General features: G+C 37.0%; 2 protein-coding genes across 4 annotated transcripts in view; one reads left to right on the top strand and one right to left on the bottom strand.

The window, feature by feature from the left end:
* The window catches only part of LOC125232224, a 212,933-nt gene that overhangs the window by 151,138 nt on the left and 34,733 nt on the right, over nt 1-27,062 (bottom strand). The gene's annotated exons all lie outside the window — the stretch shown is intronic.
* On the top strand, nt 20,738-25,266 carry LOC125232222 (guanine nucleotide-binding protein subunit gamma 4-like). Its single transcript, XM_048137861.1, has 3 exons — nt 20,738-20,821; nt 21,623-21,740; nt 23,052-25,266. The coding sequence occupies exon 3, from the start codon at nt 23,064-23,066 to the stop codon at nt 24,813-24,815; it is 1,752 nt and encodes a 583-aa protein (XP_047993818.1). The 5' UTR covers nt 20,738-20,821; nt 21,623-21,740; nt 23,052-23,063; the 3' UTR covers nt 24,816-25,266.

The raw sequence follows: 27,062 nt of genomic DNA, 5'->3' as shown, positions 1-27,062 counted from the left end.
AAGATAAACTATGTTATGTTACAGTGCGAACGTTTGTACTATTGGCTACGAGCCGCAGTAACGATGGTGTCATTCACAAGTCTCAGTAGATAAAACACGGCGTTATTTATGGGTTAGAAATAGGGTCGTGGTGTACTTTTATTTTTCCCATGCATTGAAATCAGCTCTTGTGAAAACTTTTAAATATATCTATTTTGTCTGATGGTACAGAATTTACAGAATATCTTTTACCATTCAATTTATATACATGCGTACCTATAAATAATCCTTGACTAAAACCAACTTTCTCCTTGACCAAATGTTATGTCAAATATGACAGTACAGATGACATAATTATGTAAATGCGATACTTAGCGGTCCGTCAGTCCATTCCTCCTTTAAATGGAAATCGTAAAACTGGTAACCACAGACAACGTTCGGATCACTTTCACTACAGTGGCAGCAATAGCATCTGAAAGCACGACGTGTTCAATATGATCTGAACATAATCTTGACTAACAAGACAAGGAGCAGACTGTTCTAAAAACTTGGCAGCTAAATTATTTCCACAACCGGGTGTAATGCTAAATAAGGTGGTATTTAGTTAAGGCTCCATCTAAGCTAACTCTTCAGTGTCTTTGCAGTAACAAAGTATAATAATCATGTTAAAATTATACATTATTCTTTTCATGGGAATCGAATGTTACAAGCCACATCTTGTTGCGTAATAAGTTTAGTTAGATTATCTATTAGCTATCTCTAATTTATTAATTATTTATCTTCAAGAGTAAGCCCATTAAATTTATAATAATAATAAACAAAAACGTTATGCTAAGACTGCACTGAAACTTAAGCAGTTTCATGTGATCTGCCTACCCTGTATGTAAATCGAGCCTGGTGACATAATTATGTAAATGTGGTCCGTCAGTGTTCGCCGTCTTGAAATGGCAGTCATTACAGCCACAATGATCAGGGGGGTTACCATGACGTGCTAAAGCCGTTCAGTTTAGGTTGAGAGAGAGGGACGGAGCTATGTAACTGCTATAGCAGTGTCCCTTTCTCTCAACCTAAACTGAACGTCTTTAGTACGTCATGGTAACCCCCCAGATCACTTTCACTGCCCATGCGCGTACTGGCACGCACAAGTACTTTATGTAATTGTTAGTAATTAAGATGTTATCGCTGTGACATTACGAAGAACTCAATAAGTTTTCGTCATCAAGTGTATGTATCTTTTCTAAGTAACAAAACAATTCCAGAAATTCCAGAATGTTCAAATCTTGGAAATTACTGGTAGAATTCCTCTCAATGTTTAGTCAAAACAGTTATTCGTGCAACAAAAAAACTTATAAACAATACAGTAAGACAAAGTACCATGTTAGTAATGCACTAAGAAGAGGTGAATGACCTCCAATTACTATTGACAGGCATATAAATTACAACATGAGCTAATTACCAACATAACTAGCAACATAACAGATTAATGTTGCACATAAATTCAAATTATGTTGTGGAGCTCCCGGCATTATTTTTAATTGTTGGAGACCAAGACCTTGAGGGTAAGTGTGTTTTCACATTATCCGATCCGATGTCGGATGTCGGACCGATATCCCATACATTACAGGCGCTATCTTGGATTTTTTCCATTGAAATCCTTACGACGTCCGATATCGGATTGGATAGTGTTTCCATAGTTTTATTCCTTTAACGACAAAGTTTTGCTAATTAATACTTTCAGAAAAAAAAAACAGAATTGCAATCATTATTATTAGATCTTCTCTTGATTTAAAAATGGACATCGTTTTGAGTCCTGTGAAGAAATATTTTTGTACACTACCAACTTATAGCCATGTTTCTAGATACATAGATAGTCTACACTAAACATCGCTATTTTCTAATACACTTTACGCAAAACTAAGGCACCATGTTAGTCGGAACACGACAGCCAGAGTACCGATTAGGTGATTGCGAATGTGGAGTAAGTATTGTAAAGTGCCATGCAAAATAATGGTTTAGCAATCCAAGCCAAGGAACTCCTTAAACGACGCTCGCGTACAATGTGGCATACAACAAATATAGCGTAAAAGTGTACCTTTAATAGTAACTTTTAAATAGTAAAAAGTTAAGATCGATACGTTGACGGTAGTTTTTTAACTTTACTTGCCTCTTCTATAGTAGATTGTAATGTAACAATTATGTATGATTCTAAGTTGGTTTTGACACGACAGTTGACGAGATTTTCAGATTCATTGATTATCAAGATTTTCAGTATTTTCACGATTTTTTCTATTACATTAAATCATCAAAAGTGTATGCTACTTTCAGGAGCACATACAAAAAAAAGATTTTTTCCTAGCCTATAATTGTGTCCCACTACTGGGCAAAGGCCTCCCATTTCTTCCGCCACCCATCACGATTTGCCGAGCAAAATGCGTCGAGGTCATCCCGCCATCTTTTCTTTGGCCTACCTCTGCCCCGGCTAATCGGTGGTGTCCAGTGGGTAGCCAAAAAAAAGATAAAAACCGTAAAAAGTTGAACCTGAATCGGGCTTCGCGAAAAAAAAGATAATAATAACAGCGTATTAACTTTCTATTCCGACTGTACCCGCAGTACTTTCGATTTCAAAACGATGTAAATAATATCGAATGGTATCGGATCGGCGATAACACAACTTATGAGTTTCGGGTTACTAACTATCTGCCAAAGGAGCTTAGAATAAGTCAAGCGCAAATATTTTAATGCTGTGGGGATCGTTTACAATAAAAAGATAATGACTACTCTCTGCCGTATTCTAACAAAGCTTTTTTCATCACACCCGCACTTTAAATGTGTTATTGCAATCAGGCGGAGCGTGAGTTATAAAAAATCGATCTCCCAAGGGAATTGAAATTTCTTGTAATGTAAAACATCTATTTTCATATTTTTTACATTTCATGTGATGAAAAACGCGATTTAATCCGAATATTACTAATAGTTTTATTCCGACAATGATTTAACTTATCTCGTTAGTAATATTAACCCCTTGTTGACAATGTACTATAAGATGAGTAATATATTATGTCACTGCGATATGATATCAATATGTCAGTGTTAAAAATCTTGACGTTTGTTATATCCAATCCATATCGTATCAAAATCTTAATATGCGTTTCGTTTTTGATCCTCGGCTATCGGCATATAAACGAAAAATTGTAAGCGATTACTAGATAGATAAGATAAGATAAGATGTTTATTTGTATAAGTCATGTACATAGGATGTTAAAATTTTACAATTAGCTTTCATGACACCCTGTCAGGGCACACAAATTACATATCTAGCTAAATACTAAGTTTCAGATCATGCAGTTAGTTAATAATTTGGATAGGTACAATTTTGGTATAATAATGTTTGGTCACAGCATATCATGATTCGAGTAAGACGATATAGGAATAAATGATTTCAATTAAATTTAATATATATGTTTTGCCCAGCAGTAGGACACGACAGGCTCCAAATAATAATAGTAATAAGGACTTCAAACCTTCACGAACCCTCTTGTTACCTTACGATCCTTCATATACTCAAGTAAAGCAACTTTGCATAACAAATGATTTACAGCATCTGCGGCAACTGCACCGCTAAGTGCATATTGAAATGATCCGATCGCACTTTCACGCGTGCGCATTCCCAGGAAAACGCTCCAGTTGTTGTTGCGACACTGTAACGACAATGTTGCAACATATTGTTGTTGTTGATATATGTATTTTGTAAATTATATGTGTCATGCGCGGATCCAGGGGGGGGGTGTCATGGGGGTCATGACCCCCCCCTGGAGCCTAGATGTAGATGTAGATGTAGTGTAGGGACGCCCGGCCGGAAGCAGGCGGGCTGTCGATCACTTGTTGTGTTCATTCAGCCCAATTCCCTGGAGTTGGAGCTACAGGTTACTGTCCCGGCAGCATTCCCACACTTTCTTCTTCAAATCTTCTTGTTTTCCTGCAGAAGGAAAGGACATCTTTTAGTTCGACATCCTTGAGTTCTTCTGTTTCTAATCTATCTCTGCCAAATGTATTATATCGCGGTGCCGCATACATAATACATTCCGCTAACAAGTGTAGGCTAGGCTAGTTTCCTCCATACCACAGTGTGGACAGGATTCGTCATCTCTTATTCCTATTACCTTGAGGTGTCTGTTGAGAGTGTTGTGCCCAGTGATTATACCTGTCAACATTCTCAGACTGCTCTTACCTAGATTCAGCAGATACCTGGTTCTTCTATGATCCATGCCTTTGATCATCATCTTCGACTGTCGGCATCCAGTCTCGTTCTCCCATTCCCTTTGTGCCTTTGCTTCGTTGACCTTGTCTATTACTCCTTTCGTGACTTCCGCTGACATGGGCAATGCCGGTTCAGGCCCTATATATTCCATTCCCGCCCCCGCCCCCGCCCTTGCCAGTTCGTCAGCCTTCTCGTTGCCTACAACTCCCTGATGTCCCGGCACCCATGCTACCGTGACCTCTCTCTTCTCCCCTACCGCATTAAGCTCTTCCCTGCATTCTCTCACCAGCGAGGACGTAACAGATGTCCTGTTTAGAGCTTTTAATGCGGCCTGGCTATCCGTGTATATCACCACATCACCTTCTTGTCGTTTTTCTTTGATCAGCCTCGCACATTGCGTTATTGCATACACCTCTGCTTGGAACACGCTTGCGTATCTTTCCAACGGTATTGAGACCTTATCTCCTGTTTTGGGTACGACTATCCCCGCTCCTGCTAGTTTTGTCGAGCTTCTCCTCGAGCCGTCCTGGAGCCTAAGTTGGCCGTACAAATAGACCACGTGACCCCCCCCCCCCTCCCTGGGCACGAAGCTGGATCCGCGCTTGATATGTGTACGTATGTTTAGTTTATTTAGTATGCTTTCTTTTATTTCCTTTGTTTTGATTTTACTGTTGTAATTGTAGCACCGCTCACAGTCTCTCTGCTTAGCCTCGAGGTTGACTGGTAGAGAATGCTTTAAAGCATTAAGTCCGCCTTTTTGTACTGCAAGATTTTTCTTTCGTGCAATAAAGATTAAATAATTAAATAAATAAATATTAATAGACCGACTATAGGTACATCCATACTAATCCATACAAACATTATAAAGGGGAAAGTGTGTGTGTCTGTTTGTTTATCCGTCTTTCACGGCAAAACGGAGCATCAATTGACGTGATTTTTTAAGTGGAGATATTTGAAGGGATGGAGAATGACATAGGCTACTTTTTGTCTTTCTAAAGCGAGCGAAGCCACGGGCAGAAGCTAGTACACAATATTTTGAAGGGGTAGGTAGGTAGGTATTTATTAGCTTTTAGACATAAGAACTAAGTATGGACTAACGAGAGAAGTGTCTACTTACATTAAATTCTAGAACACATTCTTTATAAATCCGACTTTGTAGGTACATTGTACATTTTTTGTGTAAAATGTTTTTTGTTATCTGTATTATTTGTACAATAAAGTGTTTAAATACATAAGTACATAATGCTTTCGTACCTACATAAGCAGATGAAAAGGGTGGAATTATTTTATACTTCCTCGATGATTTGAATGTTGTCTTTTTTTTGTCATCGCAGGGCAAATGGGAATAGTGTATTCATATGTATCATTCCTATCTGTCCCGCTTGTACAGTAGCGATGGAGTGGGATGCAAAAAACTGGGAATATTATACAACGAATCTCGTTGACTTTTATTAAGAGGGTAATAGGCGAGACGACAAAAAAAACTAATTAGTCCGTCAGTTAGATTATCAAAGAATTTTAGACACGTATTTTTTCTTTTTTCTTGTAAACGAAAAATGACGACGGTACAGTGCGTTGAAGTTTCGCGTGACGTCAAGGTACAATATTTACTTAGAAGTGACGTCACAAGCCCCCACTCCGGAACATTGATGCTCTATATCTTTGTATTTTTTTATTAATTAGAAAAAGCGAAAAATATGTGTTCAGTATTTTTGGACGATCTAACTGGCGGACTAAACAGAATGCCATTTTTTTATGCAGTCGTCATTCCTATTATATAGACACAGCTGATAAAAAAGTCTCAAAATGGCAGGTCACACTTTCACGTACCTAGGTGAGCATTAACTCGGTAAGCCGTATCGCTAGTAGTCCATTAGTACGATGTCGATATCGACACATTGTCGTAAACGGCGATACAGTGTCGCAACGACAATGAGAGCATTTTCCTGTGAATGCGTACCTGAGCATTTGAAAAAGCTATTGATTCTGAGTAGAAATTGCATTTTTTTTTCAAAAATATCACATAAAAGTGGCAAAAAAAAGAAATGCTCAGGTACGCATTCACAGGAAAATGCTCTCATTGTCGTTGCGACACTGTATCGCCGTTTACGACAATGTGTCGACATCGTACTAATGGACCACTAGCGATACGGCTATACCGAGTTACTTTGTATTGTAAATTACGAACATAAACTAACTAAATAAATAATAAATAAATAAATAAAATAAAATAACTTTATTTAGCATTGTGTAGTACATATATGCTTACAGTTAATAGTAAACTTATAAATATCGTGATTTAACGGTTACATAAGTTATAATTATAACTTTATGGTAACTGGAATGAAACTTTGAGTAAGCGGCATCTGATCCCCGTACTAGTAAAAACTGTATCACGGTGGAACAGGATTCCCCTTGTCATTGTTTACATTATTCTTTAACTAATGTTAATTAATGTTATAAACTAACTAAAGTTACTATAGTCTTTATAGAACACAAAAAGACCTCACGTTCCTAGTTAAACATTTTATTATGATCATGATAACAAAAGTCAAAAATAGTTGTCAAAGCGGATCTCGAGCTCTCATGACATGAGCCGTGGCAAATGCCGGGATAACGCATGGAGGATGATGGACTGATGGTCTCAAAAGTCAAAAATGCACTTTTTCAAAGCTTCGTCCTTATCTATTGCCAATCAAGCGAGTGTGGCAAATATTTAAGTAGGTAGGTTTATATATTTCTCTATTTAAGTAAATGTAGGTATAATATTACATTAAGTACGTCGTTGATTATAGCCAGTCCTTATCCACAACGTTTAAAATCAAAACTACCCTAACAGTTTACTGAATACGTCTATCTGGCATTAACTCATATGCAAAGCCTGACCGTGCTATGACTACACGCCATCTTGCGGAATTTCAATAGAACTATTTTCTTCATACTATACTGAACTATCACATACATACATCAGAATAACAGCGACCTCCTGACAATAGTCATATTTATAGGCTTTACATACTTTAAGCTTTACAATAACAAGTAAATACTCATAAATTTAATAGTTACACCAAAAGTTTGCCTGACCTTATGCCACGAAGCCTCAAACTTTCATGTCCTATAGCCTAGAGACCTTTGGCATTCCGCTTCAGCAATCGAAAGCTGCACTGCACTAAAGCACTTTTTCTGCGCATTGGCGTCGGTGTTGCCAACTTACGCTTAATAAAAGTTGCTAAATTCAGAAGTATACATTTCAAAGAACCACGTCTGGGCATGGAAAAATCTAAGTATGAAACTATTTTGAATAACTATAACTTAAAACAATTAAAATTTAAAAATAAATTCTATCAGTTGACATGAAAATGTTCATCAACTTCCTGCCTCGCACAGCGAAACTGTTGCCAAACTTGTCTGCGGTATTTCCGAGCCAATACTATCTTCAAACATTCAAGAAAAGAGCGTACTGCTATCTTAAAGGCTAGTAATGGACCTAAAATCCGTCTGTTAGTAACAATTGCTTTGTTCTCTTCTTCTTCAACCCAGCGTTTTCCCGGCCTAGCGCCAGGGTCCGCTTTCCTGCTCAGCCTTCTCCACTCTTCCCGGTCTTCGGTACCTTGAGGTGAGAACTTTGTTATTCTGTATATTGATATATATATTGATATTGATATTGGGGACACCTTACACAGATCAACTTAGCCCCAAACTAAGCAACGCTTGTACTATGGGTGCTAAGCGACGATATACATACTTAAATAGATAAATACATACTTATATACATAGAAAACATCCATGACTCAGGAACAACATATATGTGCTCATCACACAAATAAATGCCCTTACCGGGATTCGAACCCAGGACCGCGGCTTAGCAGGCTTGTATATTTTATTAATCTAGCTAAGTAGCTACTTCTAATTCCCAAACCTACTATTGCCCTAATAAACATTAAATTGCAAATATTCCTAAGTACCTATGTAAACTTTGTATGGAAAGGAAAAGTTGCCATTTGGCAATTCGTAGTGTTAAAAAGTTGCTAAAATTGGCAAGTAAAGTAGCCAACTGTTGCTGGCAACACCGGTGACAGTGGGAAGCGCAATCGCGACATCGTCACGACACGACCCCGGCGCGGGACCGATTCATTACCGGCGACCTTTCCTCTTTTCGGTTTTACTCGGGTTTTCGATTCGAGTTTTGTGGGATTTGGCTTTTACAAGCTTTTAACTTTAATCATTTATTATTTGAGAAAATGTACAATGAGATTAAATCAAATAAATGTCGATTTAACGATAAGTAAGTGGATTTTGAAGTTTGCTGTCAGAAGGACTGGCGCCTCAGTGTCGCCCCCTGGCGAAAAATACACGACTCGGAAAACTCTCATTGATATCTTTTAATCATACAAACATTTAGGGTCCCTACTTACTTGGCTCGTTCCACAGAATTTTTAAAATTCATATTTTTACCAATATTACGGTAAAATAATGTTTTTCCTTTCAGCAGTTATATTGAAGTTATAGTTGTTTACCTGATTATTTAATTAAATGCAAGTAAATTCCGTCGTACTTCTTGAGGTCAAATTGGTGCACACAGACGTTTTTCCATATTTACCTGTAACAAAAACAAATATTTAACACCACCTTAAGCATATTTTGTCAACCTACTACAAAAGTCGGTTAATATTTGTGAATAACGACTTCTTATGTCATCTACATTCCATTTTTAAATTTTAAAAGTCGAATTCATAACTGACGCAACTTCATGTAATTACTTGATAAGTCCATAATCGCCACCAACATGGATTCAAAAATCGAAAGTGATTTCCGTACGGTCGATATTGGACCTTCGGCCTACGCGGTAAAGTTGATTGAGGAGTGGACGGGGGCAGATTCAAATTTGGAATATCATGAATGGTGCGTCATGGAGGTATTCATGAAGCTTGCAGAGTCGCTTGGGGTACAGTAAATGGACTGGAACGTCGGTCGAGTAGTGTACAAGAAAATACTTACACTACTTAGGTATAACATACACATACATACATACATACAATCACGCCTGTATCCCACAAAGATGTAGGCAGAGCACGTGAACTACTCAAGTTTCAGTGCCACTCTTGGCAAATAAACAGGGATTTATTTATTCTTTGGTATAAACAGGGATTTATTTGTGAATTATTAAAGAAAGTTCATAAAATCAATAAAATTTTTAAACATTTTAGTAAATCAAATTGCCTGTAGCTCTTTATAGACTTCCTTCAAAATAGCCAAATATCTTATTTCCGAGGAATTCGGCATCAGTTCTTCGGCTTATTTTTTTCGCATGGAAATCACAGTTTCGTCAGGTCTATCAGCCTGTATAGAATCACAATTAATCTATTATGGAAACCTATGCTCAATGACCCTGTATACTCGCCTGGGATGATATTTATTTATAATGAGAGTACCTACGCTTGAAATGTTCATTGAATATTTTAAAACCAAACAAAACAAAAAATACTTAAATAACTGTCATAGGGACCATCTTTTGACACATATTCATAAACAATAAAGAACAAGCCGATAAAGTTCGGGATCCTCTTCTATCACGTCAATACGTCGGAAAGGGACAAACGAACTTTATGGGCTTGATAACTTTAGAGTACAGTATTTTAGAGCGTAGGTACTTGACTTCCAAAAAATCATCTTCGGCCTCACCTCGCGGGGCGTTCGGAACAGCGCCACCCAAATATGGCCGAAGGCTCCGCATCTGTGTCGAGGTTGCGAACGGTTGGCATGCTAATGTTCATCATGTTCTGATTATTGTATTGTTATCATTGACGAGTAGTTGTTTATTGATCTTGAATTACAATTATTACACTGAAAGAAAAAACAACCAATTTTCATGTTCGTTAAACAAGTTTTTTGGTTAAAATAGCGCCTACGTGCTCTTTGGTTCAAACAACAAGTTACATTTTGTTAAGTGTACATTCTACAAGTTTCATTTTATTTGAATCAATATTTTATTTGAATCAACAAGTCGATTTTATAAAAGCAACATGACTCATATTGTTTTAAACATATGTTTGGCTGATTCAATGAAATATCTTTTAACAAGTTTCACCTTGTTGTTCGATTGTGATTTATTTCGTTTACTAAAATACTTTTGTTTCAAACGGATAAACCCGCAACAAGTCGAACTTGTTAAATTCACAATGCAAATTTCTCTCATTGTAGTTTTTTCTTTTTTTTTTCTAGCCTATAATAGTGTCCCACTGCTGGGCAAAGGCCTCCCCTTTCTTCCGCCACCCGTCACGATTTGCCGCCTGCATCATTATTAGAGGCTCGGCCATGTGGAGAGGATGGGAGAGGATCGTGCGGCCAAAAGAGCTCACTTGTGGCGATCTACTGAAAAACGGCCGGTCGGAAGGCCCAGGTACCAAGGATCGATGAGGTCCAGAAAGACCTCTGTAACCTTCAAGTGACTGAGTGGCATCACATCGCACAGGATAGGAGCGAATGGCGGAATATTGTGTCGGAGCCGTCGGAGGCCAAGATCCACTTCGGGTCGCTGAGCCATCGCAGTAAGTAAGTAAGTATCATTATTAGTTATCTTCCTAAAACCCGTGTACATTTTGTTATACACATATCCCAGAATCTATTTTGAATTTGTACTGAATAGGTAAAACAGTATTCTGGAGGAAAACCGAAGAAAAGGAGGATTAGTCAATCCACCTGAAAGGAATAAATGTGATTGATGTCAACAATGCATTGCTGTTAGTGCAGATATTGTAAGATAATGTATCTACATATATATTACGCCGAGCACAGTGTCATGGGTTAGTATCGGTTACTTTAAGAGGTAAAGTCCCTGATACACTCTGAGCTCGGATTCTGATATCTATTAACATTTTTAACCCCCGACGCAAAAACGACGGGGTGTTATAAGTTTGACGTGTCTGTCTGTCTGTTTGTCTGTCTGTTTGTGTGTCTGTCTGTGGCATCGTAGCTCCCGAACGGATGAACCGATTTAGATTTAGTTTTTTTTGTCTGAAAGTTAGTCGGGAGTGTTCTTAGCCATGTTAGCCATGTTTCATGAAAATCGGTCCACTATGTCGCACTCGGGGGTTTTTCAAAATTTTAATTTTGTGGTTAGGTTAGTTAAGTAAGAGATAAGATGAATGATACCTCAATTATCAAATAAATACATGCTTATATTATTGAATTTGACTGTGTACTGCTGGGCAATTTCCACTCGTCCCGGTTATGAGCGATCTCCGGCCAAATACACGTCCAGGTCGTCCCGCCACAGATCCCCGCCCGTCTTGCGGCACCCATACGGTGGCTATTTTACCTCTGTGGGTGCATACATGCCCAGTCCCATTTCAGTTTGGCGGTCTTAACCCCAACATCTGTAATGCGTGTTTTTGAGCGCAGCGTGGAGTTGCGGATATATTATTGTAATGCCGCAAAAACATATTTACCAATTACAACTGTTTTTATAAACTGAAAAGCTCTATGTCATATCATATGGGTATTCGTCTGTATATCTTCCATCGTCTCTTATATATATGTATATATATATATAACAACATATCTATATATATATATATATGGAAGTATATATATAACATATGATATCTTCCAACTTATATATATGTATATATATACATATATATATATAAGAGTAGACGATGGAAGATATACAGACGAATACCCATATGATATGACATACAGCATTTTCAGTTTTAATAAACAGTTGTAATTGGTAAATATGTTTTTGCGGCATTACAATAATATAAGCATGTATTTATTTGATAATTGAGGTATCATTCATCTTATCTCTTACTTAACTAACCTAACCACAAAATAAAAATTTTGAAAAACCCCCGAGTGCGACATAGTGGACCGATTTTCATGTTGTATGTATATCTGAACGTAACATAATCTATCACCATACAAATAAGAAACTGCAAGATCTCTAGGACCGATTTAAAAATAGTTTATGCAAAACACTCAATAAGTTATTGCGAAACTTGACAGACTTTTTCTTTATCGAGACTAATGGCGTTTCTGATAAAACTAAAACTAACAACATTCCCGACATATAAGCATGTAAAAACTCATTCTAAAATGTAACTTATTCTAAAGACTATAGCGTAGAAAATCAAATGATATTTCGAAGGTAGATAAGACAGTTTAATTTAATAAGGTTAAAACAAGAGTTATTATCTCATTTCTTAAAACTGTGACATTTTTGTACTGGTAGGGACTTATTTGCATAAGACTGAAGAAGAAATAACAATCTTAATGTGTCGAAATAGAGTTATAAATGGTTTAATTTATAACGGATCGAGGATATTTTGTGGAAGATGGCAAATGAATTGTTGACTAGTGAATAAATAATAATCGTCTAGTTGTTAATATATGACCTATGTTATAAATAGTAATTTTATTTTTTTTGTGTGGACTATTTTATTTTAAATCTAATTTATAAAAATCACACTTCAAATTAAAACTTGTTTCTGTATTATGTGCAGACATACATGAAACCTCTTGTATATTTCTCATTTTCTCATTACATTGCAGTCCGAATCACCTACACAATTTGAATGGATAGGTACATTTTTTATTATAATTTTTTTCGTTAAGAGATTCGCTATATTAAATTTTATTAATACAATAATAGACGGGGGGGGGGGGTGTCAATGCCCCCATGACCCCCCCCCGGAACCCGCATGCTGTATTATTGTATTAATAAAATTTAATACAGCGAATCTCTTAACGGTGGTGTCCCCCCATGGAGCCTAGGTCGGCCATACAAATAGACCACGTGACCCCCCTGGGGCCTGGGGCCTTAACCACTAAACCCCCCCCCCCCCCCCCCCCAGGGCACGAAGCTGGATCCGCGCTTGTAATACAGTCTGTATTGTTGTATTACCTATCACGTATTGTTTATACTTTTACTACATATCTAACACATACATCTACATATTGTGGATTGAAACATCAATACAAACTTCAAAGAAAATAAACTCCTTAAGTACGTACTTATTACCTACAAAGCTTGTAAATCTAACAGTTTATATCTCTGTCGAGCACATAAATACGTTAATTTAAATAAAACTATAACAGTATTTTAAAGAGACAGCGCCAATGCAACATTGTATGGAATAGCTCGACAAAGTACAGCGAGAGTTGTCCGGGCTAAATGTCATAATCTTGACGTTTAATTAACTCTTAGGGTGGTACCATATTGAGTTTGTTACCTCATATTGAGTTAACTTGACAGTTTTTAACCCCCGACGCAAAAACGAAGGGGTGTCTGTCTGTCTGTTTGTCTGTCTGTCTGTCTGTGTGTGTGTCTGTCTGTGGCATCGTAGCTCTCGAACGGATGAACCGATTTTGATTTAGTTTTTTCTGTCTGAAAGCTGAGTTAGTCGGGAGTGTTCTTAGCCATGTTTCATGAAAATCGGTCCACTAGGTCGCGGTCGGGGGTTTTTTCAAAATTTTAATTTTGTGGTTAGGTTATTCTTGTTCAACGCATATTTTTTGTATAGGCTTCTGTACTGAAAATGATTAGGTTTTTTTTTATACCACGTCGGTGGCAAACTGGTATACGGCCCGCCTGATGGAAAGCGGTCACCGTAACCTATGGTACTACATAATGTTACCTGAACCGTCTTAAAGATACTCGTAGTTTGAGGTCAGAAGCCGAGGAAAGGCACAGGATGTTTTTTGTCTATAAGTCTATAAATTCACGTCAATCATAATATAACACGATAATTAATAAAAAAGTCGATTAAACTAAATATGTGCAAAAATACTTATAGATGAAGAATAAAAAACTAAAACTAAACTAAATCTAAAAAAGGTCCCAGCGGTAAGGTGCCGTAGGTGCTGGCTGCGTTACCTCGCTGAACTGCTAAACTGTCTATTAAATAATATTCAAACACTAATGTGAAATTTTTAACATTAATATTAATACCTATAAGACCTACCCTTGAAGGGAATGGGAAAACTCAAAGCACAAAGTTCTCTAAGTAAACTGTTAAATGCAAAGACAAGCTCTTAAATACCTAAGTCGATTTAAAACATTAAAGACAGCGCCAATGCAACATTGTATGGAATAGCTTACAAACAACGAGACTTGTCCTGGATAGGTGTCATAATCTTGACATTTACGGTGAGAGAGGTCTACATTTGAGTTCCCTCATAATGAGGATGAGATATGAATGAGTTGCAAATATTTTGAAGAAATCTAAACTTTAAATTTTATGAAATAAAACTATGGAAACGGATTCAATCGCGTACAACGAATCTACAATTCACCCCGATGTTTTGAACACTTTACAGCGTTCGTGGTCAACGGAACCAATACAATACGGACCGAAGGCAAAATTACTTTAAATTTTATTTAAACATATTCTATAAATATTGAGCACGGTTTCACAAACATGTTTCGAATCTGTCTCAAACATGAGTGCTGTTTTTTGTCATATTTATTGCATATTTATATATCAGCAAGTGATACAATCTCTATACATTTTTAATAACTAAGAAAAACGAAAAATACTTAGTTAAAGTGCCATTGCCATCAGAAAGGTGTTTCAAAAGGTCGCAAGGCTTGCCCCAAGCGGTGATTTTTTTTTTCATTATTCTTTTGTATTAGGTACCTTCATCATTTCAATCAATCCTCAAGCCTGTTTCGCATTGAGTTAAGCATATAACATATTGAGGTAAGCCAGATACAGCACTAGTTAATTGAAGGCTGCAGGCAACAGGAAGTAAAGTGTCGCATCTCGAGCATGCCTTCCTGGAAGAATTATGCATCTGGGATTACATTATTATGGTCACCTCATTTCCTCATCAATGTTAGGCGGAATTCATATAATGAAAAATTGTGACGTGTTCCAGGATTTTTTTTCTGTCTGTCTGTTTGTCTGTCTGTCTGTGTGTGTGTCTGTCTGTGGCATCGTAGCTCCCGAACGGATGAACCGATTTAGATTTACTTTTTTTTGTCTGAAAGCTAAGTTAGTCGGGAGTGTCCTTAGCTCCTTAGCCATGTTTCAAGAAAATCGGTCTACTATGTCGCGGTCGGGGGTTTTTTCAAAATTTTAATTTTGTGGTTAGGTTATGAAGATCTGTAAGTATTTTATTTTAGCACTTTTTCGGCGTGATTGGCATAGTTACACTCAAACTCTTTAATGGTTGAGCAATGGCTCAATAATTTTGTTATTTCGTAGTCAAGCTACGACGTGCCCAGGATAAAATGAGCTAGAAGTGGATCAACGATGAAGTCCCTGACCGTACTTATTGGGTACATTGAATTAAAACTCGTAAATTCTTGCTTTCGCCATGCTAACGGTCACTGAGATAATACGCGGACGGACGAACACACAGACAGACATGGCGAAACTAGTTGACTACGGAATCCTAAAAAGTGGCCTTGCGTTACTAACACCAAGGATTTATAACTTGTTTACTAAACTATCACAAAATGAAATCAGTATTTTTAGAGCATCTGACTCAGTACGCTAAGGATCTAAACAGAACATGCAAATATCTCGCTTTCACCGAATGTCCAATTTCACCGTACTGGAGCCAGTTCTGATTTTACAAATTGTTACAGTTTTGATGTTGTTTTAATACGACCCTGAAGATCACTCACGTGAGTCACGCTGATTAGTGAAGTGAAAATGAATTGTTTAACTTTTTCAATTATGCATAGGAACACGGAGAAACTAAAAAGCCCAAAAATAATAAACCTTCGAATTCAGATTTCTTATCGGATTGCAATAATCTAAACATCCAAATTATAAACGAATCAATTATTTTTGTAGTTTTAGTTTCTCCGTGTTTTGTAACACGCTTTTTTGAAGGCGGTTTTATTTTTTTTGTTAAAAAGTTAATTTATTTGTTGATTTTTAGTGGTTCCTAGTGATATTATATGTATCAGTCCGAATATATGTACAGTAGTGAAAGAATTATCCTTTAACTCCTAACCATTGAGGAGTTGACCTTCCATCATCAGCTCAGTCACATAAAATTATTACCATCAGGCGTAAATACTGGTGTACCTTTGAAAAATACACTAAAAACATTACATGTGCCTATAACATTTGAAGAGTTCCCTCGATTTCTCCAAGATCCCATCATTAGACCCCAACTTGGTGCCAATGGGACCATCTCGGGGTTATACCCGTTCGATCAAAAAAAAATTTTGAAAATCGGTCCACGATTCTCGGAGATATCGAGTAACATACATACAAAAAAAAAAAAAAAAAAAAACATTCAGTCGAATTGAGAACCTCCTCCTTTTTTGAAGTCGGTTAAAAATAAGATAGGTCCGTCACGCCCCAGGTTCGAATCCTCAACGAGGTGCAAATTGTTTCATTTATCCTTTTTTCTACCCTCTCTGCTTGATAAAGAAATGTGGCTGACCATTTGACGCTGGCATATCTGTTACATTACATAACACAAAAACTGATTTTTGACGTTTACTAAAGCCAGAATTAGGTAAATCGTATTAAGTACCTACTTGATATATTATGACTTTGGAGGTCGTCTTGGAGTATAAGTAGACTTTTGAGATCGTCTTGGAGTAAGGTCCATTAGGGTAATTCCGAATGACAGAAATGCTCTAGTAATTCCGAAAGGGGAATCTTGATATGATGGAAATAATGGTGATTTTTATTTGGCTGGTGACTTTCGGAATTACCCTAATACACCTTATACCTACTTATACTAGTATCCAAGATGATCTCCAAAGTCATATCAAAACCAATACAAAATTGTAACAAAACGTTAAATCCGAATTGATCTGCACTCTATTGTGTTGCGTTCAATCGGATTGCATTATCTGATGGAGATCGTTCGCCCGTTTAGTGGATTTTAAACGTTTAATTAGAATATATACATTTTTAAGTGATTCTACTTACTGTTTTTTGTTCATATGCCATTGGAAAGTGTTCGAAATGGCGAAATGTTAACTTAGGGTTTAGGTTGTTATTCTTCGAAAACTAGGCAAGGTACAGCGGGACAAATCTCGACTGGGGGGCAAATGTAACTGGTCCATTTTTTCCATGTTTTACAATGTTTGCATTATTAAATAGAGTGTCCACCGGTTTTATATGGTAGGCGTGTTCAGTAAATACATGTAGAACTCAACATCATAGTGTACACTGTACACTGAGGGAAATTCGCATTGTGAATTTAACAACATATATTTTAGTATATTTTTCACCCGCAATGAAGTCTTATTAAATATCACCTGGCAAATAAGACCAGTTTCCCAAGACACCTTTTACTTCTGAAATGTGACTTTCAACGCCTAAGGGTTCCTTATGCATCTAGTTAAATTAATTTAAAATTTCAGCAGAAAATGGTCCTTATTGTTTTTTTTTTTTGTTTATTATTTTGATTAGATCTTAGGCTAGGTTAACTATAAAATAAGATGCTAAACCACGTACAAACTAATAAAAAACCTATGAACACATTATGAAGAACCTAACCTAGAGTTGACGACCAGTCTGGCCTAGCGTGTAGTGACCCTGCCTGCTACGCCGCGGTCCCGGGTTCGAATCCCGGTAACGGTATTTATTTGTCTGATGAGCACTGATAGTTGTTCCTGAGTCATGGATGTTATAACACATAGGAATGTATATAAGTATTTGTATATTATATATATATCGTTGTCTGAGTACCCATAACACAAGTCTTCTTGAGCTTACCGTGGGCCTCAGTCAATCTGTATAAGAATGTCCTATAATATTTATGTATTTATTTATTTATTTAGAATGCTGCCAGCAGCGGGACAGGACCTGCCGATGGTCAGGGCTGCATAGTGAGGAACCGTCCGGACTATCCACGCCGTGCCCAAGATTCACAACCTTCTGCATCTGGCCCTTGATCCAACCACCTAGCGAAAGAGTGAACAGGCATCTTCTGGGCGAGCTCGCTCCATCGTAGGACACGTCTTTGCCTTTGGCTAGTCTGTGGCCAAGAGTAACCCATTTATAATAATTAAAAAAAAAGATTCTAAGGATGTTGGTCGAGACTCTTCGCTATGAGACCGCTAGCAGAAACAACTACTATCGGGACAATGATCGTTGAATCAACATCCCACATGGCGGTTATCTCGTGAGCCAGGTACTTACTGGATTTTTCCTCAGCTTTCGCGAGATTCTCATCATTGCCACAGACTAGCTGAGCCCAGTAGGTGCAGGGAGTAAAGGGTCCCTTTATGGCCTAGAATGCCACAAATAGCGAGAAGTTACCGGCACCGAAGAGGAAAGAGTGGGCGATGTTACTCGCCTTGGGAGTGACCGGCAAAGTTTATTCATGCTAAATAATACTAAATATAAGTATTTTGTACCTACCGGGACATGTTTAAGAGTATTAAGAGTGTAGGTATACTAGGTAAGTACTGTTTTTAGACAACTCAATAATCTTTAATCAGCATGGTTCAGCAGCGAGTTCTGACTTACCGCCAATGTGACGGTAGCCACAAACCTTTGTCCAACACTTCATCTTATCAAATCATTTTTTTTGCAGAAATCGCAAATCTGTTTGACGTATGTAACTGGCAACTTAAGAGCTGGCGACGTGATGCGTTAGTGCGTTTTCACATTATCCGATCCGATATCGGATGTCGGAAGGATTTCAAAGGCAAAAATCAAAGATGGCGGCTTCAATGTATGGGATATCGGTCCTACATCCGATATCGGATCGGATAATGTGAAAACGCATTTACGCTTATGCATTGTGGTACGGCGAGGAAATTAAATGTCGCCAGCATCCTTGATTCAATGCCTCAAGCAAATATTTTAGACATTTTAGATCTAAACTAACTATTTAAGTTATATGCTTAGTAGTAGTTTCTATATGTATATTTTCTCTCGTACAAACAAATAACAATCTTTTTACATATTTAAAGTGTTATATAACAATATTTTTGTTTTTTTTATCACCAGGCATGGGAAATGTTGCAACTTGCAACACCGTGTTCAATTGCTCATGAAGACAGGTGACGTCACGCGTGCGGCGAACAGGTGTGTGACGTCATACCATTGTCTAGCAGAATGACTAGTAACTACGATGATACTATCTCTGTTTTTAACTTCTGATTAGCAGAAACGTCTGCAATCGATGCCACTAGGCTTAGAATAAATTTAAAAGTGGAAAATGTCTCACCCAAGGCAGACATTTTCCACTTTTAAATTTATTCTAGGACTATCTCTGTTATTACTTTTACTTACAACTTTTTTCTTAAGTAGAACATTCAAGTTTACTTTGTAGAATAAAGGTAAGGAATGCTTACCAAACCTTTAGCTATACACCGTTATTTAACTTATCGTTTTTTTTTTAATTCTTTAATCGCCAAGAGTGGCACTAAAACTTGAGCTATTTCATGTGCTCTGTCTACCTCTTTTGGGAATATAGGTGTGAATTTGTTTGTTTAATGTACCGACACAGTAGTATTCCTTGTAATAAAATCTATATCACTTTTTTTTTTTGTATTATGAAACTTACAGCTAAAGTTACAAAAAATATTTTATAACATAGAAACAACGAGCCGCAAAAGTTGCCACAGTTAATTAATACAATTTGATATCAAATTGCCTCTAGGTCAAGTTTGTTCTACTTAAATAATAATTATGGATCGGATATGCCGGTGTCAAAAGAATAGTTTCTATAAAGAATTGCGTATCTTATCGAAAACCAATATCCTAGTTCAAATCAGGCCAATTATCCATAGTAAACATGACATTATAGTATTTACATAGATAAGTGTGCACACGTTTCTAACCACCACTTTCCGTCACACGTGCGGTGCGCACTTCTTTGCACTCGGTGCTGTACATAACTGAATAAACTGAGTCATAAGGATATTACGCAATAATTATGGAAAATCAACATTAAAAAAATGAACTTTTACCGTAATATATAATAGTAATAGGTACTACGAAGATATTTTTTAAGAAAAACTTTTAGATTTAGGTACTCGTAAGAAATTTTTACCGTAATAAATCTGTAGTAAAAAAGAAAACAAATAAATAGTTTCTAATAAAATAAAAATAAGTATTCAAAACGACCTCAAAAAAAAAACAAATAAATAGTTCCTAATAGATAGATGCTATGGCAAAAAAGTCGTCACAAACTTCAAACCCAAAAAATATATTAAAAATGTGGTTCCTGAGAAAAAAGGGCTACATTTTTCTAATAAATACCTCGAGTAACTTATTGTGGCACGCTGTTAATTATGCACCTATTTATAAAGTGACTAAACCCAGAACATTAATACCTCATAATACAAAAAACATGAAGGAAACCACTGAACACGCCTTTTCCAGCCTTATTTAGCCGTTTTACCTCAAAATTTTAACTTATTATTCCTAGAAAAATCATCATAATAAGTAGAAGTCCTAGAACATTCCAGTACAAAAGTACACAACCTTTGTTATCACCAATGCGCACGGCTCTGCGCACGTTACTGTTGCACACGATCGACTATTCGAATATATATACGGTGCGCACGCGCAGTTGTTATCACACGTTATACAGTGCGCGCTTCAATTATCATCGAGTCGAGTCGATTTCAACGGTGCGGAATCCTCAGTATGTACCAATTCGATATATTCTTTATTCAAATAGGCTTAGCAGTTTTAAGGGCCAGTTGCATCAAACACAGTTGGGCCATTTTTTTAAAGTTGTCCTGCCCACTTTTTTGTAACATGGGTATTTTTTACGCGATTCATACTCAGAATCGCGAGGTCTTTCGATCCTGATAGGAGAAAAAAAAATTCTCAAGATTTCCAAAAAATTCCATTCCGTTCATACAAAAAGATTTCCATACACTTTTCATAATGTTTGCCTTTTGTTATCTAATTCTTCAAATTCCGTTACCGCCATACAAAATGTATGAAACAATGGTAACGGAATTGAAAAAAACTTGGGACACTTTTTTTCTCCTATTAGGATTGAAAGAGCTCGCGATTCTGAGTGGATACCACATAAAACTTTTCCAAATCCAAAAAAAAAGTGGGGTGGACAACTTTGAAAAAAATGGCCCAGTTAAAAGATACCTCATCGTCACGCGACAGAGGTCTGGAATTTCTCATACAATAAAATTAAGCGAACGTTTTGACGGTGATAGACGGTTTGTTGCAGCCGACCCTAAAAGCTCGGCCGCACATGCGCGTTTTGAGAGCGTAGGCGCTGCGCCCAGCAGACGCCAGCGGGAACTAACGAGCGCGTATTGCGAGCGGAACGCCAGCGTTCGTCCGGCGCACCACTATCATTGCGCTCCGCTAACGCTACGCTATCATAACGCTTTATGTGTGGCGGTGGCTTAAATCTACCAGAGAGTCAGTCAATTATACATAGAATCCGGCCGTTATCAATACCATTCGATTACAGGTGCGAGCGACGTCATCACCCTATACGATTAGAGGAGCGTTCGTGTAGTTATCAGTACTGAGTCGATTGTAAACGAGCGTTATCAGAACGAGTCGATAGCTGGAATATAATTGATAAGGTCAGTGCTAATTGTTTTTGATAAAGGACGTTCAACTCGGTGTTTATATTTGTTATTTTTATGACGTATAAAGCGATTGTAGTATTTGTAGTGTAGTGTTTGACGATGATTATTGATTACCAAGACGAAATAATTACGTTTCAAATATGTTGTGTAGGTACGTAATATAATATTTACTTTTTGTAGTCTGTCGTAAATTCATTTTAGGTACCTAAAATACCTTTATTTAGACACAACACAGGTTACATTGGTCATGGTCATATTTGACTTGAGTTTTCTTAATGTATTGTATGTAAATATAGATTTCCTTTAGCACACTCTGACGAATCGACGTAAGTGCGTTTTCACATTATCCGATCCGATATCGGATGTAGAAAGGATTACAAAGGCAAAAACCAAAGATGGAGGCTAAATGTACGGGATATCGGTCCGATATCGGATTGGACAATGAGAAAACGCATTAAGTTAATGATCATGAGTTAATAATTTTCTCTAAGTTCTTATTTCATCTAATTTTCATGTTTACTTATACATATTTTTATTAATTTATATTATACGTCAGTTTGTATTGTATTCATTTTGAATCTGTAACGTTGTACTTGTACCTACTACTTACTTAAAATTTATAAGATGGTATAAACAAAAAAATACAAAATAAGTGATGATTTATAAAATTCACGCAGCTGTACTTATACATTATAAGTTAGTAAAGTACCGCAGTTCAAATTATAGAGCGTGATAGTGTCTTTAGAATGCCAGTTCATTGGTATTCCATAAAAACATTCTTTACACTTGTTCCTCATACCTACAATTCCACACTTTTTTCGTAACAATTCTACACATATTATTCACGTAAACTAAAAAAGTATAATTGGGTGAATCAACTTTTCCTTGCTACTACTTTTACTTGGCTAGAATTGCCCATACTTATTATTAGCTCTACTTTTGTGAGTTTTAACCTGGCCATCGTGAATAAAGATCCTTATTTTTATTTTACATTAAGGGAATAATTAAAAAAAAAATTGCAATTAAATCTATATGTGACCCAGTGGAAGAGACACTTTTTTCATACAAAAGTGAGGGACAGCTATGTCCACTGGGTCACTGCTCGAAATAAAGTAATAAAATATCAAATCCTATAAAAACATGATGTATTGCATAGCTTGTATGTTTGTTTTTAATATAATAAGTATAAACTAATTACACTAAATACAAATTAAATTTTCTGACCACATGCAGTCGAAGTATGCGTAATTTTGCTGGCAAAGAAAAATTGATTCACCCAATTAACATATCCATTTTACTTTCCAGACTTCCGAGAAAATGCCTTGCTGCCAAGTCCCAAACAAACGTCAATGCAACATGGAGTGTAACAACGCCAATTGTTTCTGCATCCAAGAGGGCGGACAATCCTGCATCTGTCTTGAAAAGGAAGAAAGAAAGAACTGCCAATGCGATGATTGCTCCTGCTTTACTACCGGTGATTGCACTTGTGTTTGTGTGCGTCGTGACGAAACGGGAAAAGTCAAATGTGACGAAAATTGTGGAAAGATTAAGGAATGCAAGTGCTGTTGTTGTGGTACCAAGTGTACTTGTATTAAAGGGGCTACTTGCAATTGTGTATGCGTTGCTGAAAGTGGGAAAACAAAAGAATGTGGTAACTTCAAGTGTTCTTGCAAGTGTGATTCTAAATGCACTTGCATTGCGACTGGTGGCGCTACTTGCATTTGTGTATGCCGCAATAAGAGAGGGAATGTTAAGAAATGTGAAGACTGCAAGTGTGTTAACGAAACTTGTGGAAAAGATGAAATGACTTGCGAGAAAAGGTGTGACAAAGACGGATGTATCTGCATCTTAACTGATGGTAACCCTTGCGTTTGTATTCGTCAAGACAAGGGGCAACTTGTGAAATGTGATGATTGCAAGTGCAACTCTTGCAACTGCAAATGCGATACTTCTAAATGCATTTGCATTGCCACTAAACGGGCCACATGCATTTGTGTATGTCGCGATGAGAATGGAAAAATAAAAATATGCGATGACTGTAACTGCGTGGATGAAACTTGTTGCAAAACTGGGAAGAAGTGTGACAAAGAAGGCTGTATTTGCATCTCAACTGATGGTAAACCTTGCGTTTGTATCCGTCAAGATAAGGGGCAACTTGTAAAATGCAGTGACTGCAAGTGCAACTCTTGCGCCTGCAAATGTGATGCTTCTAAATGCACTTGTATTGCAACATATGGCGCCACATGCATTTGTGTATGCCGCGATGAGAATGGAATAATTAAGAAATGCGATGACTGTAAATGTCTTAGCGATGCTTGTTGCAAGACTGGAGCTTGCGAGAAGAAATGTGACAAGGACGGATGTATTTGCATCTCAACTGAGGGAAAATCTTGTGTCTGCATTCGCCAAGATAAGGGACAACTTGTAAAATGCAATGATTGCAAGTGCAACTCTTGCAACTGCAAATGCGCTGAATCTTGCGCAGCCACTAGCGAAGCCAGTTGCTCTGTAAGCTGTGACAGTGGAAAGATAAAGTGCAGTGATTGCAACTGCGCTTCAGGCAACTGTAATCCTCAGCCATGCCAAGCTTGCCACAAGAAAAGTGACAGCAAAGGGTGCACCTGCGTGCCTACTGAAGAAAAACCTTGCCTTTGTGTTCCTAAAAAGGAAGAGGATCTTGTGAAATGTGAGAATTGCAAGTGTGATGATTCTAAATGTATTTGCATTGCCATTAAAGGGGCTACTTGCATTTGTGTATGCCGTGACGAAAATGGAATAATAAACATATGTGATGATTGCAACTGCGTAGATAAAACTTGTTGCCAAACTGGGAAGAAGTGTGACAAAGAAGGCTGTATTTGCATCTCAACTGATGGTAAACCTTGCGTTTGTATCCGTCAAGACAAGGGGCAACTTGTGAAATGCGACGATTGCAAATGCAACTCTTGCGCCTGCAAATGTGATGCTTCTAAATGCACTTGTATTGAAACAGATGGCGCCACATGCGTTTGTGTATGCCGTGACGAAGAAGGAGACATTAAAAAATGTGAAGATTCTCGTTGCGTTTGAGAAATTAAATAAAGATTTACAAGTACTTATGTTATTATGCATAGTACCTAAAGTTAATATTGTCTTCGATTTCGGTTTCGGTTTGTATTGCTTTTGGTTCGTTTTCATAGTTTTATTTCATGAGTGCCTAAAGTTATTCACATTCAACAACATTTATATTCAACATATATTATGCTTATTACTAGGTACTTTTAATATAAGTACACACCTTTTGTTAAAAAATTTAGATCGTGAATATTATATATGTTAATTCATATTTGCCTTTTCTTTTTTAACAAAGTTAATATGTAAATAAAACATGAATGTAGTTTTAGTATATAAAGTCAGTGTTAGTACTACTTGTGCTTATTGCGATGTATCCTTCATATATTATTAATATGAATATTATACTTAGCTGTTAATTATATATTGTATAAAATTATTCCATAATAAAACTCCATTAATATCCTTATTCCTCTTTTATTCTACCATTATGTTGTCAAACAATTCATAACAAGCAGGCAACTAGTAGTTTTGAGCCACTTGTAGCTTATTAGTATTCTTAGCAGATCTTGAAGCACTTAGTATGACTTGTCACGTAGTGGATGTATTCTCTTATCGAAAAGAGCGCTGGGTATTAGGTAGCCAAAAGCACAAATGCTCACGATAATATATTTTCAAAGCTATCTATCTCTATCGCTCTTGCGCATTGGACAGCGATTGCGACAAAGCTAGACAGCATTTCCGTCGGCATCTGGCGTCGACAATTACCATTTGGTTACGCCGGCAGGTGGTTCGTCTCAACTGTTGGTACCATGAATTCAGAAAGCGTGGTTCGATAGAGAAAATATCCCGAAAAATTGATGTTAATGATAATAGTAATTTGCGTGCCCTGACAGGGTGTCATGGAAGCTATTTGTAAAATTTTAGGATCCTATGTACGAGCATTTCTTTTTTTTTTTTTGCCACTTTTATGAAGTGTGATATTTTTGAAAAAAAAATATGTTATGTCTACTCAGAATTACTAGCCTTTTCAATCCTAGTAGTTAAAAAAATTGTCCCATACGATTTTTTCTTATTTTGTTACCATTTTCCGTACATGTTGTATGGGGTAACAAAAGAGGAAAGTAACAAAAATGTATGGAAATTCTGGGACACTTTGTCTCCCAGTGAGATTGAAAGTACTCGTGATTCTGAGTACAATTGACCTAAAATTCCCTAAAACAATAAAAAAAAACAATACAAATAAACATCTTATCTTATCTAATGTTTGGTTCGTTCATTCTCCGTGACATTATTTCTATCAAGTATCTTATTATGATAGTACTTTTTTAAATATACCTTTTTAAGCGCTGACAGGAGTATCATGTTACGCATAATTTTATTCATCTTGTAATTAAAAATTTACCTGAAACAACAAAACATTCACATTAGTAAAATAAAAATACAAACTCAAATTCAAAGCTCTGAGACTTATTAGTCACTTTTGACACAAATATATCAAGTCGCTTTCGTAAAACTAGTGCCTATACGCGAAATCTTGGGATTAGTTGTCAAAGCGGACCCCAGGCTCCCATGAACCGTGGCAAATGCCGGGATAACGCAAGGAGGATGATGATGATATCCAATCCGTTATTCCGTGTCGTATCTAAGGTTCAGCGGGATAATTTTGACTGGGGGACAAATGCAACTGATCCATTTGTGCCCAGTCGAGATTTGCCCCGCTGTACCTACCTGATAGCAGAGCTAATGATAAGATGTACCTATACACATATCATATATTAAACCGGCCAAGAGCGTGTCGGGCCACGCTCAGTGTAGGGTTCCGTAGTTTTCCGTATTTTTCTCAAAAACTACTAAACCTATCAAGTTCAAAACAATTTTCCTAGAAAGTTTTTATAAAGTTCTACTTTTGTGATTTTTTTCATATTTTTTAACCATATGGTTCAAAAGTTAGAGGGGGGGGACGCACTTTTTTTTCCTTTAGGAGCGATTATTTCCGAAAATATTAATATTATTAAAAAACGATCCTAGTAAACCCTTATTCATTTTTAAATACCTATCCAACAATATATCACACGTTGGGGTTGAAATGAAAAAAAATATCAGCCCCCAGTTTACGTGTAGGGGGGGTACCCTAATAAAACATTTTTTTCCATTTTTTATTTTTGCACTTTGTCGGCGTGATTGATATACATATTGGTACCAAATTTCAGCTTTCTAGTGCTAACGGTTACTGAGATTATCCGCGGACGGACGGACGGACGG

Source organism: Leguminivora glycinivorella, chromosome 12, assembly GCF_023078275.1.
Source record: "Leguminivora glycinivorella isolate SPB_JAAS2020 chromosome 12, LegGlyc_1.1, whole genome shotgun sequence".
NCBI lineage: Eukaryota > Metazoa > Arthropoda > Insecta > Lepidoptera > Tortricidae > Leguminivora > Leguminivora glycinivorella.
This window is presented reverse-complemented; position numbering and strand designations above follow the sequence as displayed.